At 34.7% G+C, this 12,615-nt stretch overlaps 1 protein-coding gene across 1 annotated transcript in view; it reads right to left on the bottom strand.

Annotated features, from left to right (window-relative positions):
• Positions 1 to 9,053: 9,053 nt before the first annotated feature.
• GPC5 (glypican 5) overlaps positions 9,054 to 12,615 on the bottom strand; it is a 1,350,080-nt gene continuing 1,346,518 nt past the window's right edge. The window contains exon 8 of the mRNA XM_041730895.1: positions 9,054 to 9,377. Within this exon, the coding sequence (XP_041586829.1) occupies positions 9,220 to 9,377 (158 nt within the window). The 3' untranslated portion in view covers positions 9,054 to 9,219. The remainder of the gene's footprint in view (positions 9,378 to 12,615) is intronic.

A 12,615-nucleotide genomic window follows, 5' to 3' on the forward strand; every position in this document is an offset into this window, starting at 1 on the left:
TGCTTTAACAAAAGGTAGCTAATAAGAGCATAAGAGAACTTTTCTTTTTTGGCTCAATAAAGACAACATCTCCCTGGATTATAAGAAAAGAATAAAACTCTAGGAAATAAGGGCCACATATTTCAACTCTAGCTGACTTGGCCTTATGACTTACAGTAGAATGAAGGACCTGTTCTGTAATGGGAAGTTAAGAATTTCAAATATTTGTATTTTCTCATTTTAAAATCTAGAGTATTTTAAACTAGAATTTAAACAGTAAACTAGTATTTAAATAATGAAGAACCATCAATTAAAATAAACATGGAAATGTTTTATTGATCTTCATGTTTCAGGATACAAACTAAATATAATCTGGCACAGAGATGGTAAAATCTGAAGATTGCAAATCTGAATATTATAGTAGAAAACAGTAACAATAGTAAAAAAAAAAGTTTCTATTAATACCTTTAAATGTGACACAAGACATTTTATTTCCTATATTTCAAAGTAAATTATTGGCAAATTTGAAAATGATCTATATTTTAGAATAAGTTAAGATGTGCTGAATACTCTCAATATGTTCTCTTATATATAAACTCTATTATATTATGAAACTCTATTATCTCACTATTTTAATGAATGTCAAGGTAATGTTAAGATTTTATAATTTCTCTAATTGCCATATCTTCTCTTTGGGGCCCCCAGAATCAAGAGTTGAAGCATATTTTCCATGTTGATGTATTTACCGGGTTCTGTTTAGTCCCTGTGATTATGAGGCAATTTCTACTGAATATCAGGATTTACAAACACACATCTTTTAGTTGATTTGAAGCAAAAATTTTTATTCAACAAAATGTACATAGAACTTAATTTAAACAAAGAGCACTTGCGGGCCTTCTATTTCAAATTGGTTGTGTTACCTCGAGTAATTCACATCTCTTCTGGATTTTAGCTTTCTTTACTGAAAAATACATGATCTTTAGGCTTCCATATAGTTTTAAAATCAAATGATTTTTCTACATATCATTCACATCTTATTGTGAAAGATTTCACCTAAGAGAAAGTTTTGATGTTAACTAATATTAATATAATGTTCCACTCACAATAGGTACAATCACTAGTGAAAAGTTCTCAATAAATCTGCAGGAATCTCAATAAATCAGGGGTGGAGGTATCATAATCTTTATTTTACAGATATTTCAGTGAGTTGGTGGCAGAGCTAGTATTCAAAACCAGGACTCATCTTCTTTCCAAGCCTGAGTGCTTGTTTCCCACATAGAGCCCACACAGGCACTCGGAATCTGGATAATCAAGACAATGGAATGATAAAAGATGAGTGAGTGTCACTAAAGGAGAAGAAAGCACAATTTGTGACTTGGGGAAAATGATAAATTTTAGTTACTTTCATTTGCCATTCCTTGCTTGGTCAGCTTACCTCCAGTTAGGTAATGAGCTAAAAGCAAGTGGGTAGTTAAAAGTCACTTTTATATATTTTGTAATAAGAATACTAAGCTAACGATTTGTGTTTGTTGCATTGTTCCCCTGAGGAAGTCTCTTAAGGAAAATAGAATGTATATATAAGACTGTGTAAGTGAAAGTTTCTGTAATATGTAACTTTTACATGCATCTTATTGCTGCAGTGGCCATATATAAATTCTCTTGTGTATAGTGAGAGAGCCTTGTTTAATGCTGATCTGTTTCAAATTAAAAATGAAAGTTCCTATAGAAAAATAACAAGTAGCAATTTGAAAAAAAAAAGTTATGTTTCACTGACCTTCTCAGTCTTTGATTAAAAAGCCAGAACAAATTAACATGAGGTGTTTTATATATGTTTATAAAACATAAACCAATGAATGTGTATGTATACAGCAAATACATGAATGTGTATGTATATTTTATATGTAGGCATAAATTGTAAATACATGAATGTATATACACTTCCATTACACCCATACCATAATAGATGTGTAGCTAAAATAGTAGTAAAGTAAAAATATTTATTATAAATTTATTGCAGTTAACCATCTGTGATGAAATTTTTAGATTCTCATTAATTCTTTTATAAATGAAGAAAAAATACTAAAATTACCAACACACGATGTTTAAGAGCTATATTTTTAAATAAGCTGTGATTCCAAGCTTCCATCTGCTTACTTGCTGCGTGATATAGAGCATTTGCTCCCACTGCTGAGCTTCTGGTCTTTCTTCATTTTCTGAATTAGCCCCTGCACTACAGGGGACCAGATAACATGCTTCTATGCTCTGTCAGCTTGTACTGCAATAAATCATCAGAGGCAACAGCATTTGTTTAGTTCTATTTAAGAGGGTCTCCTGGGAAAATCTGTGAGAAGGGAAAACACTGTCAAACTAACTTTTATAACTTCATCTCTTACTTCCACACCCTTTTATCTTTTGTTCTTTCAACAGTGTCACTCTATGTATTTATTTGTTTTTAAATATTGTGAGATGCCACAGCTGAATTCAAGTGAAGGCGCCAGATCACAACTCCTGTAAGATTAGCTAAAACAAAAAGCAATTAGTTGCTAAGTATGTAATGATTTAGTAGATTTCTTTGCTCAGGCGTATTGTCCTATCCATTAAATGAAAGCACTGGGTGTTATTCTGTATGTTGGCAAATTGAACACCAATAAAAAATAAATTTATTATAAAAAAAATAAATGAAAGCTGAAGAACCTTTGGTATAGCTATTCTTCCCTTTACTTATGAAAATATTATCCCACTCAATCTTATATAGAAAAGCCACATCTCTCTCTGTGATAAGGAAATTTGAGTTATAAACACATGCATAAACTTGTAACTAAAATTACATTCTATCTTTTAGTTTTTGAAATAACTTTTTATATATTAAGCAATAATAGGTTATAAGACATCAAGTAAATAAATGTTCTCTATCACTGCATCAATGTTTCCTGCTTTAAAACTAGAAATCCCAAAGGGAATTTAGTGATTATTTAGCTCAAGCACATTATTATACAGATAAGGAATTGTAGTTCAGAGAGGGTATCGAAGTTGCTGGAGGTCATACACAAAATTAGTACAAAACCTTTGAAGCTGTGTTGTTCTGGTCTCCCCAGCATTTTTGGATGATTATAAGTCAGTTATTGAGCCAATCTCTCTATCAGATGGCCACACTAGGGCATCTAGCATATGGAATCTCTTCAGGATGCTCACCTTATTAGAGATAAATTTGAGATGAAAGAAAGACAAAAGAAAAAAATATCTGGTTGACTAGATGGGAATAAAAAGTAAATGTAACAAGGAAAAACATTAAAAATACCTTGCAAAATCTGCAAGTTGGCCAACCTAATCATCTGACCAATCAAAGGTTTTTTGAGCTTGTGGGATACCGAATGATACAGTAGAAAGATTTTGAGGCTTGGCTCAATTTAAAATACTCGCTTTGTCACTTATTAGCAATGTATACCAAAGGAAGTGATTTTGCCACTCAGAAACACCAAGTTGGTGGTGACTCTTGGTGCAATATTGAGCAACACACTGCTTGTTTATTGATAATTGGTTCTCAGCTTCACTTGGGCTGTGCTCTGCCTCATGGGATAGTTGCCAACATGGGGGTTGGAACATGATGGTCCAGAAGACTTTCAAGCAGGATGGAAAAGTTGAGATTTTCAGTTTGTTACAGAGATCAATTCACAAGTAAACATTGGGTCAGGGATAACATCCCTTTAAAATTAATGAAAACTGGGATCCCTGGGTGGCGCAGCGGTTTGGCGCCTGCCTTTGGCCCAGGGCGCGATCCTGGAAACCCGGGATTGAATCCCACATCGGGCTCCCGGTGCATGGAGCCTGCTTCTCCCTCTGCCTGTGTCTCTGCCTCTCTCTCTCAATCTGTGACTATCATAAATAAATAAAAAAAAAAATTAAAAAAAAAAAAAATAAAAAAAAAAAATAAAAATAAAATTAATGAAAGCCGACATGGATGGACCTGGAGGGTATTATGCTGAGTGAAATAAGTCAATCGGAAAAGGACAAACATTATATGGTCTCATTCATTTGGGGAATATAAAAATTAGTGAAAAGGAATAAAGGGAAAGGAGTAAAAATATCAGTGAGGGTGACAAAACATGAGAGAAACCTAACTCTGGGAAATGAACAAGGGGTAGTGGAAGGGGAGATGGGCGGGGGGTTGGGGTGACTGGGTGATGGGCACTGAGGGGGGCACTGGTGGGATGAGCACTGGGTGTTATATGTTGGCAAATTGAAAAATGTTTATGGAAACATTAAAAAGTAAAATTAATGAAAGCAAGACCACTCTCCCAATATATTTTTTTAAATATATTTTCAGCAAGGTTATTGCCTTGTTGCCAGGATAAAGCTAAGCAAAACTTGAAATATGAAACCAAGCAGGAGGGGTTTTTCTTGTAATTTTTCTCTTTCCCCTTCCTAAAGTCTACTTACTCAATTTCAAACTTCTACCTGATGCTCTGTTTACAATTCAAAAGCTTATCCACAGGCAGAATCTGTAACTAAATATTTTGTCATTGTCACATCCTGGGAACATGTGCATTTGAACAAAAGGCTTAATAGGAAAAGAACACACATGAATTATTAAGGTGTGTAGTGGGACAGGAGGATTCCTAACATGTGTTACTTTATCTAGTCCTCTAACTCTGTGGGTTAGATACACTTAACTCAATTTTATAGATAAGAAACCAAAACTGAAATAGAAAGAACGGCAGGAAAATGTGTGTGGGGTGTGAAAGTGTGTACGTGGGTAGCAGGTTGAACCATTGGCATGCAGGGTGAGTTGGAAAAGGACAGTTACTTTGTAAATTGCATTCTGGAAGTCTTTGACAATGTTGACCACAATTATGGAGTTGGACTCTTTCTTGATTCCATGTGGGTCTTTCGACCTCATTCTGAAGAAATTGCTACTGTCGAGAATTCTTTACCTGGTCAGTGGCTAGATTTCGTAAAGAGCTAGGACGAGACAGATGCACACACTGTACTGCTCACAGCCTTTGTCTTGCAATTGAACACTTTTTCTTTCTAATGCTGGTGGCCTTCACTGGGTAATCTTAGGAAAATCAGATACCCTTCCCGTGCTGCTTTCTTTCTAAGATGCTTCCTTTCTTCTAGTTCAGTGCTTCTCAAAAGTGGGTATAGAAACTCATAAAAGTAGGAATTTGCTAATTTACTTACCAGGTTACTCAAATTATTCCTGTGGGTCAATCCTATTCCTTTTGTCACCAATGACTTCTTGATCCTTAAATATTTACTATTCTGTCTTTAATTCTGTGGGGTTTCAAATTCTTTTACCTTCTTCTCTTTCCCCTGCCTTTGGTATGGGCAAAGTGAAAATTTGGGGGATGTGAGATTTTTTCATATCCTTCATAGTGAAGATGATTCCATTTTGACAATTGGTAAGTACAGGAAGGTGAGAAACTGTTGAGTCATATCTTTGCAAATTTATCCAGAAATGTTCATCCCATCCCACCCTGTTCTAAATATTATTATTTCTACTATGAAGATAAAATATACTGTGAAGACATTCTTTAGTATTTTTCTGCACATGAAAGCAGAGAGTAGTTTAAGAACTGCATTAGATTAAATCTGCATTTATAAAATAATGATATACCACCACTGCAGTCACCATGGAATTATAGCAAAGGCAAAGAAACCAGACTTTCAACTTGAGAAATGTTTTATCTATATTTTAATCAGAAATAATATACAACAATCTTTATTTAAAGAAAAACTTGATATGCCCAAAGTCATACCTAACAACATTAAGAATTATTTCTGAATTTTCATAGACCTCATGTAATTATATAGGCTACTAAGGTTGCAACATAAAGAAATACTGGATATCACAGATTGCCCTGTGAATATCTCATAGAATAACAGAAGTCTAGGTTGAACTCATTCACTCAAGAAGAAACAACTTTTATTGTACCTGAAGGGTTCTGATGATAGAAACAGTATTTTAAGTGATTGAAAACAATTAGCACTAAGCTAATTGAGTCCTTTTCAAAGCATCATCATTGAGCACTTCAGAGAAATCTGAGTATTTGGGAGGAAATAGCTTATTAACTTCTATCCTTTAATGACAAGAGAACACTTCAGACATTATTTCATTGATAAGACATTCCTGAACAAATAGAGGATAAAAAGGCAAATCTAGGACTTTAATACTCTGCTACTGCCTGCTTGCCTTTCTGTGTCTTTCTTCCATCTTTCCTACCTTTCTTCCTGCCTTCCTTGCTATTTTTTATGACCTTCTGTGCCTTACAGCTAAAGAAATATTTTATACCCTTCAGCTGCACAGAAATGGAATTTCAGGATTCCATGTTAGTTGTAAAACTGGTGTATTTCCTTTCCCATGTTTGGTAGCTGATTTATCTTGGGGGTTGATGTGTTTGAATGGGTTTTCTACATGTAGGAGGGCATTACTGGAAAAAAGTCCATGTTAACATTTCCTTTTCTTTATGCTTTTGCATTAATATGCAGTTTTATAATTATACAGTCAATTGAATTTGTTTTTTAAATCCTAGTTTGGAGGTTTACATTACGTCTCAATAATTTTTATGCTAGCCTCATGATTCTTAACTACTATTCCAGAGCTATCCTATCTTTGAACCAGGAGTGTTTACAGTTTATTTAGAGACCTTTATATGCACCCATCTGATTCTACTGTAATAGGTTGTATAATACCAGACAAATTACACAATATTTGTAAGCTTCACTTTCCTCATTGGTTCAGTGGAGGTGATAATGTTATTGGGAGGACCAAAGGAGATTGTGCATAAAAAACACTGATCACAGTGCTATGGAGAGGAAGGGCCACATAAATGTTAGCTCATTAACAGATTCTTCTCTAATACATGCAAAACACTAGACTGTTCCAAGATCACTTAAATTTATTAAAAATAACAGATTTAAGAAAAAGTCTGTTTTAAATGATCAAAGCATAAGATATGACTATAAAGATGTAAGTGATATTTTAAAATATATATATACTCACTTGAATGTTATCCTTTAAGTCATCTTAGAAAGTAGACACATATTCAACAATCTTACCATTGCTCAAAGCTTTATAGACTTATGGAAGACGGCAGAAACAAATTCTGAGCCATATTTTAAAAAATCCTCAGTGTTTCTGTTTTTATTTGGCTAAAAATTGAGCTCATCCTTGAGGGGTGAGGAATGTCAAATGGGATATTCCATTTATTCCATTTGAAAGGGATTTTAAATTAAAGAGCTGTGCAAATGTCCAATGCTATTAAGGAATGAATATCCTCATTGAGAATTTTAGAAAAATATGCCTCCGGCTCTTAAAGGAATCCTAAAAGCCTACATGTGTTTTATGCTAGAGTAGCACTGTTGTGATATGTATGGTCCAAAGTGCCTACCTGGAGGTAGACAACACCAGCTTAAGGATGTAAAATTGAGTTGATACAAAATATTAGTTTATACTATTGACTTTGTTACCATTCTGCTTTTATGCCACATCTAACATTATCTCCTATAATGTTATTTAATCTGGAAACATCTTAGTCTGCTGAACTATGACCTTCAGTTTGTCTTCCAAATTCCTGTAAGGTTGGGAAAGAAGTTTTGCCAGAACAAACCAACCATGACTTGGGCAGGAGTGTCACAAATGGGTGACTTCATATTCACTGTTATTTAAATAACAAGCTGAGCTTAAAATAAAGATTAGATAAATATATGTTTAAGTTTATAATTTGTGGAGCGTGGTGGTGCAAATGAGTATAAACCAAGTAGATCATGGAATAAATATTAAGATCTGGAATGGAAGCCTAAGAAAATGACAGCCAGACCTGGCAGGTAGAATAACACTTACAGTTTTGAGGTCTATTTAAACAGGCAATAAAATCTGATTTGGCAGTTTAAACATAGCATAGTTTAAATTGACCATTGTCAGATTATTCGGTTAATTTAAAACCCACAAGACAACATGGTTTGATCATGTACAGTTTCCTGATTTGGAGAGATTGATTGCACCTTACAAATATTTGCTGTCGATTGAGTCCTCTTTGACTTTTCCTCAGAGATCATTTCAAATCCTTTTGATTTTTTTTAAAAATTACAAATTCAGCATTTCTCTTTTCAATTCTGTCCCTTTGTATTAATAATAATTTCTGGCTACTAACTGGATGTGATACTTCTTAATAAAAGCTGACTTATCTCTTCCTTCTTAAGTACAACGATAGACCGATCCTAATTGAGGTCTGCTGAGGCATCTTATCACAACTGGGAAATCAGGGACTGTGGATTAGCAGCTCTGCTTATGTGCAATAGGAAAAGAGCTAAAAGATTATATGCTATATTTTATGTATTAGTACATGTCTTAGATATTCATAGGAACCTTAGAAATGTATAGGTAGTCGATTGTTTAATATCGATTTAAAAAATAGCAAATAATATTTTGAGGATGGATGAATATATCACTTTGCAAGTTTTCTACTAAATAATTAATGGCTTTCTTAGAGATATTCCCAGAGCAAGTGTGTGTTTGCAACATGGCTAAATCCATTAGGCAAAGATAGAGAAAAAAGCCACAATACGAAAGATGCATCTTGAATGTAATGGAACAAAGCTAAGATGCTACCAAAATACTCTGCTTAAGGTTTGTCAGTGGCTAAGTTACAGTGGAAAAAATTTATCAAGCTTCCTCAATGAAATTACATGAAATGCTCCTCAACAATCTACTCTATAACTTACAGACTTCAAATAATTTCTTCATATAGCTTGCAAAAATGGAAGAATCTCTTGACAATTCATGCATACTACTTGCCATCATTTATTTTGATTCGTTTAATGGAATTCTAATTTCAGTATTTTAAGAAATACTATGTGCTGTTTTCATTGTTCTGCAAATACACTTTTAACTTAAGACATTTTTCTTTTATAAAGAAAAGGGTTTAGAATCAAAGATAGTAAAATTATAGATATACTAAATCCTTCTTATTCAAAGTTGCTTCTGTGCTCTTCACATTTGCAGGTTTAATACGTTAGACTTTAAGAAGATTTAAGTTAGAATGCTAGAAGACATGTTTTCAAACAGCCTATCATTTTTAGATGCTTTGTGAACATTCCCACTTGGCTTATAAGAAGTTAGTGTGACATACCTTTTCATAAATATAATTGTTGCATTCAAAAGATATCTTATTCTAATCAGATGAAGATGGGAGAAATCACGACTCCAATAAGGTCAGTATATCAGGTGGAAGAGTTCAGTTACCAAAGCCAAGGAAGTAACATTACTACACCCATCAGTATAAATGCTGTAGATTCAGTTGCTGCTGAACATCCTGCTGCAGTTGTATGTAAAGTACTACCTCCGCCCGTCTGATGGATCTGCTTTATATCACTGAGGTTCAGCTCCTCTGGCATCCCTGCAGAAGCAAATAAGAAAACACAGGATCATGCATGACCACCTCACCGTGATGTGGCTAGAACACTTCTTCACCCCAAAATGTAGGTACTATTGTTTTATCCTAGGATCCCCTATGTGTTCACCTAACTCTAAATGGGTAATGTGAAGCAGTTAGCAGAAGCAGTTACTTCTGCTCTTCTTTTTCTTTTTTTAAGATTTTATTTATTTATTCATGAGAGACACAGAGAAAGAGAGGCAGAGACATAGGCAGAGGGAGAAACAGGCTCCATGCAGGGAGCCCGATGTGGGACTCGATCCTAGAACTCAGATCACACCCTGAGCCAAAGGTAGATGCTCCACCGCTGAGCCACTCAGGCATCCCACTTCTGCTCCTCTTAAATGAGAGGATGCAGGCACTTAAGTAGGAGTTCTGAATATTATTGTAAGAGCAAAGTGAAAAATCTCTCCAGCTTTTTAAAGCACTTGGAATATTTTTCTAGTGTCACTGATTGGTTAAAAAGTTAATTAAAAAGTCCTGAGGTCTGGCACTATTGCTTGCCTCAGATATGTAACAATTGCAGTAATTATATGAAAATTTTCTAGTGAAAATAAAATCCTATAAGGAGAAATAGGACATTTTTTAAAAGTAGAATTTATACAGATCCTATTTTGTTTTTAGACTGAACTATGCATAGGCTCCTTATTGGAAAAATATCAAAGAATAATATTAAATGATATCCTTTATACTCATACACACCTGTGGGGACGGAGGTGTGGATATCTGTCAACAGATCAAAGAATTTGTTAATAGAATGGGAATTAATGTTAGGAATGAAGTGTTTGATTAAACAAAATGGGCAATATCATAGACCAAGATCCAGGTACTTCCTAGTTATTACTTCTTAATGCTCTGAAAACTGACAAACTGAGGAGACCAGCTTCCAAATTATTAGGGATGAAATAATCATTTTCTGAAAAAAGTTTACCTTAGTACGATATATGTGGGGATTTACTGACTTATCATCTACTGTGTAGGATCTTCAGTGTTTTGAGACCATGTGGCCATCTGAAATATCTCATGGCATGCCACTAGCACTCACAATTAATAAAGTTTAAATTCAAGTTGCTACAGCCATAAATATTGACATCGTAATTACAGTGAGATTGAAAAAAAAATCCTCATATAAGGAAAAGTCAATATTTATGTAATTAGGTCAATACATATATATAACTCAGAAAGTAAGCTGTACTGCATTCAGAGATGAGAACATTAAAACGAAGCACAGCTCTACTGATCTGACATATTGATTTTACAGTCTGAGCTCTTACATTATTATTCATTGTTTGGATACCTGTTTTGTCCTTCTGTGTCATTAGGCAAGATGAATAAACTAGTGATTCTTCTTTTTTTTTTTTATAGGGACCAGAGTGTGAATATTTTAGTCATGGTTTTATACTTCTTGTTATGGCCAGAGCTTAACAAGGAGCTATGAGGACTTTAGGCAATTAAATTTTTTTCCCCCAAGATAACTGTATAAATTTGAGCTTGAAGGGATTTACTTTTCTTTTTTAAAGCACTTTGAAGAGGTGCCTGGGTTGGATTCATGAGTAACTTTTTCTTATGCTTTTTTGAGTTTCATTCATTCAGCCAGCCACTGGTCAGGGTTCAGGGGTATCCTAATGAGTAAAAATATGAAAGTAGAAAGATGTTAAATCTTATGTCTGTAAGTCAGGTGATGCCAGGTGGAATATCCCACTTTCAATCAGATGTCATTTTCACATCTGAGTGTGGTAAGGCTAGCCCCACAATTACTTGATGCAAAGATGGTTTTCTTAAAGGAGTTTAATTAACGAAGCTTGTAAGTTACACCAAAGCTTAACCAAAGACCCGTAAAAGAAAAAAAATTAGTTTGGGAATTTATTACATTAATACGTTAAACAAAAACAGAGTAATCTTTGAGTAATCTTTTTTTTTAAGATTTATCTTATTTATTCATGAGACACACACACACACATAGAGAGAGAGAGAGAGGCAGAGACATAGGCAGAGGGAGAAGCAGGCTCCCTCTGGGGAACCTGATGCGGGACTCAATCCCAGAATCCTGGAATCATGACCTGAGCCAAAGGCAGACATGCAACCACTGAGCCACCCGGTGCCCTGAAAGATTTTATTTTTAAGTAATCTCTACACTCTTTTTTATTTTTTTTTAAAGAGGAATCTACCATCCTCTCAGATTTCTTAACAGATTAGATCCAAAACTCCAGCCTCCACCCCAAGGCTCTTGAAGGGATCTTTCACTGTTGTTACCTAAGTCTCATGTTCAGGGTCTCAGGGTCCATCATCCTTAGAACTATTACACTTAATAATAACATCTATACTTCAGATGTGAAAATAATTTATTTTAGAGACAGAGAAGAGGGATGGGCAGAGGGAGAGGCAAAGAGAGAATCTCAAGCAGACTCTGGCTGATCACAGAGTCCTCCTGATGCAAGGATCCTGAGACCATGATCCAAGTCGAAATCACATGTCAGAGCCTAACTAAGTCACCCAGGTGCCCCTTTTAGCTTCTTTTATGTCATGCATATACTGGCTTTTTTCTTGTGGCAGGGGAATGTGGGTATTTTTCCCTCTTTCCACTTCATCTATCCATATATTTAGAAAATTGTCTTCACTGAACAGTGAAGACTATGTTTAAGAATAATTTATTCTTTATTTTTAATAAGGAAAATTACATGGGCAAGAATTAATAATTTGGGCACTCACTTGCAAAAGTTACCTTCTGCTACTCCTCTGTCAGGCACCGTGCTGGAGACTGAATATACATTATGCATTTACAGGCTGCCTCTTCATATTTTGATGAGGCTTAAAAAAGCCAACAGGTGTCTTTTCTACCAATGGTGAAAATGTAGTGCAGATTTAAATGTTGGGAGTGGGACTGTAGGTCATTATTTGAATTCAACAAAGTCAAAATAATTTACCTCTAGAAATGGCATAAAAATGTCTACTACATAGTGTGCTTTTAATAAATACCATGAATGAATAAATTGAAGAAGGACTGTGATTCTCACACAGTAAAATGAGTTAGGTAGAATTGTTTTCTCATCTACAGATTAGGAGCTGAAATAGTAGTCTACTCAAGGTAATGATTGTAGCTAAATCCCAGATGTGTCCCAGTCAAATGGGATTCTCTTTGATCTGAGCACCATGCTGTCTGCCACTACACAAATAAAGCATTAAACTTGCAGTCAAACATTGG

This window comes from Vulpes lagopus, chromosome 16 (assembly GCF_018345385.1).
Source record: "Vulpes lagopus strain Blue_001 chromosome 16, ASM1834538v1, whole genome shotgun sequence".
Classification (NCBI taxonomy): Eukaryota; Metazoa; Chordata; class Mammalia; order Carnivora; family Canidae; genus Vulpes; species Vulpes lagopus.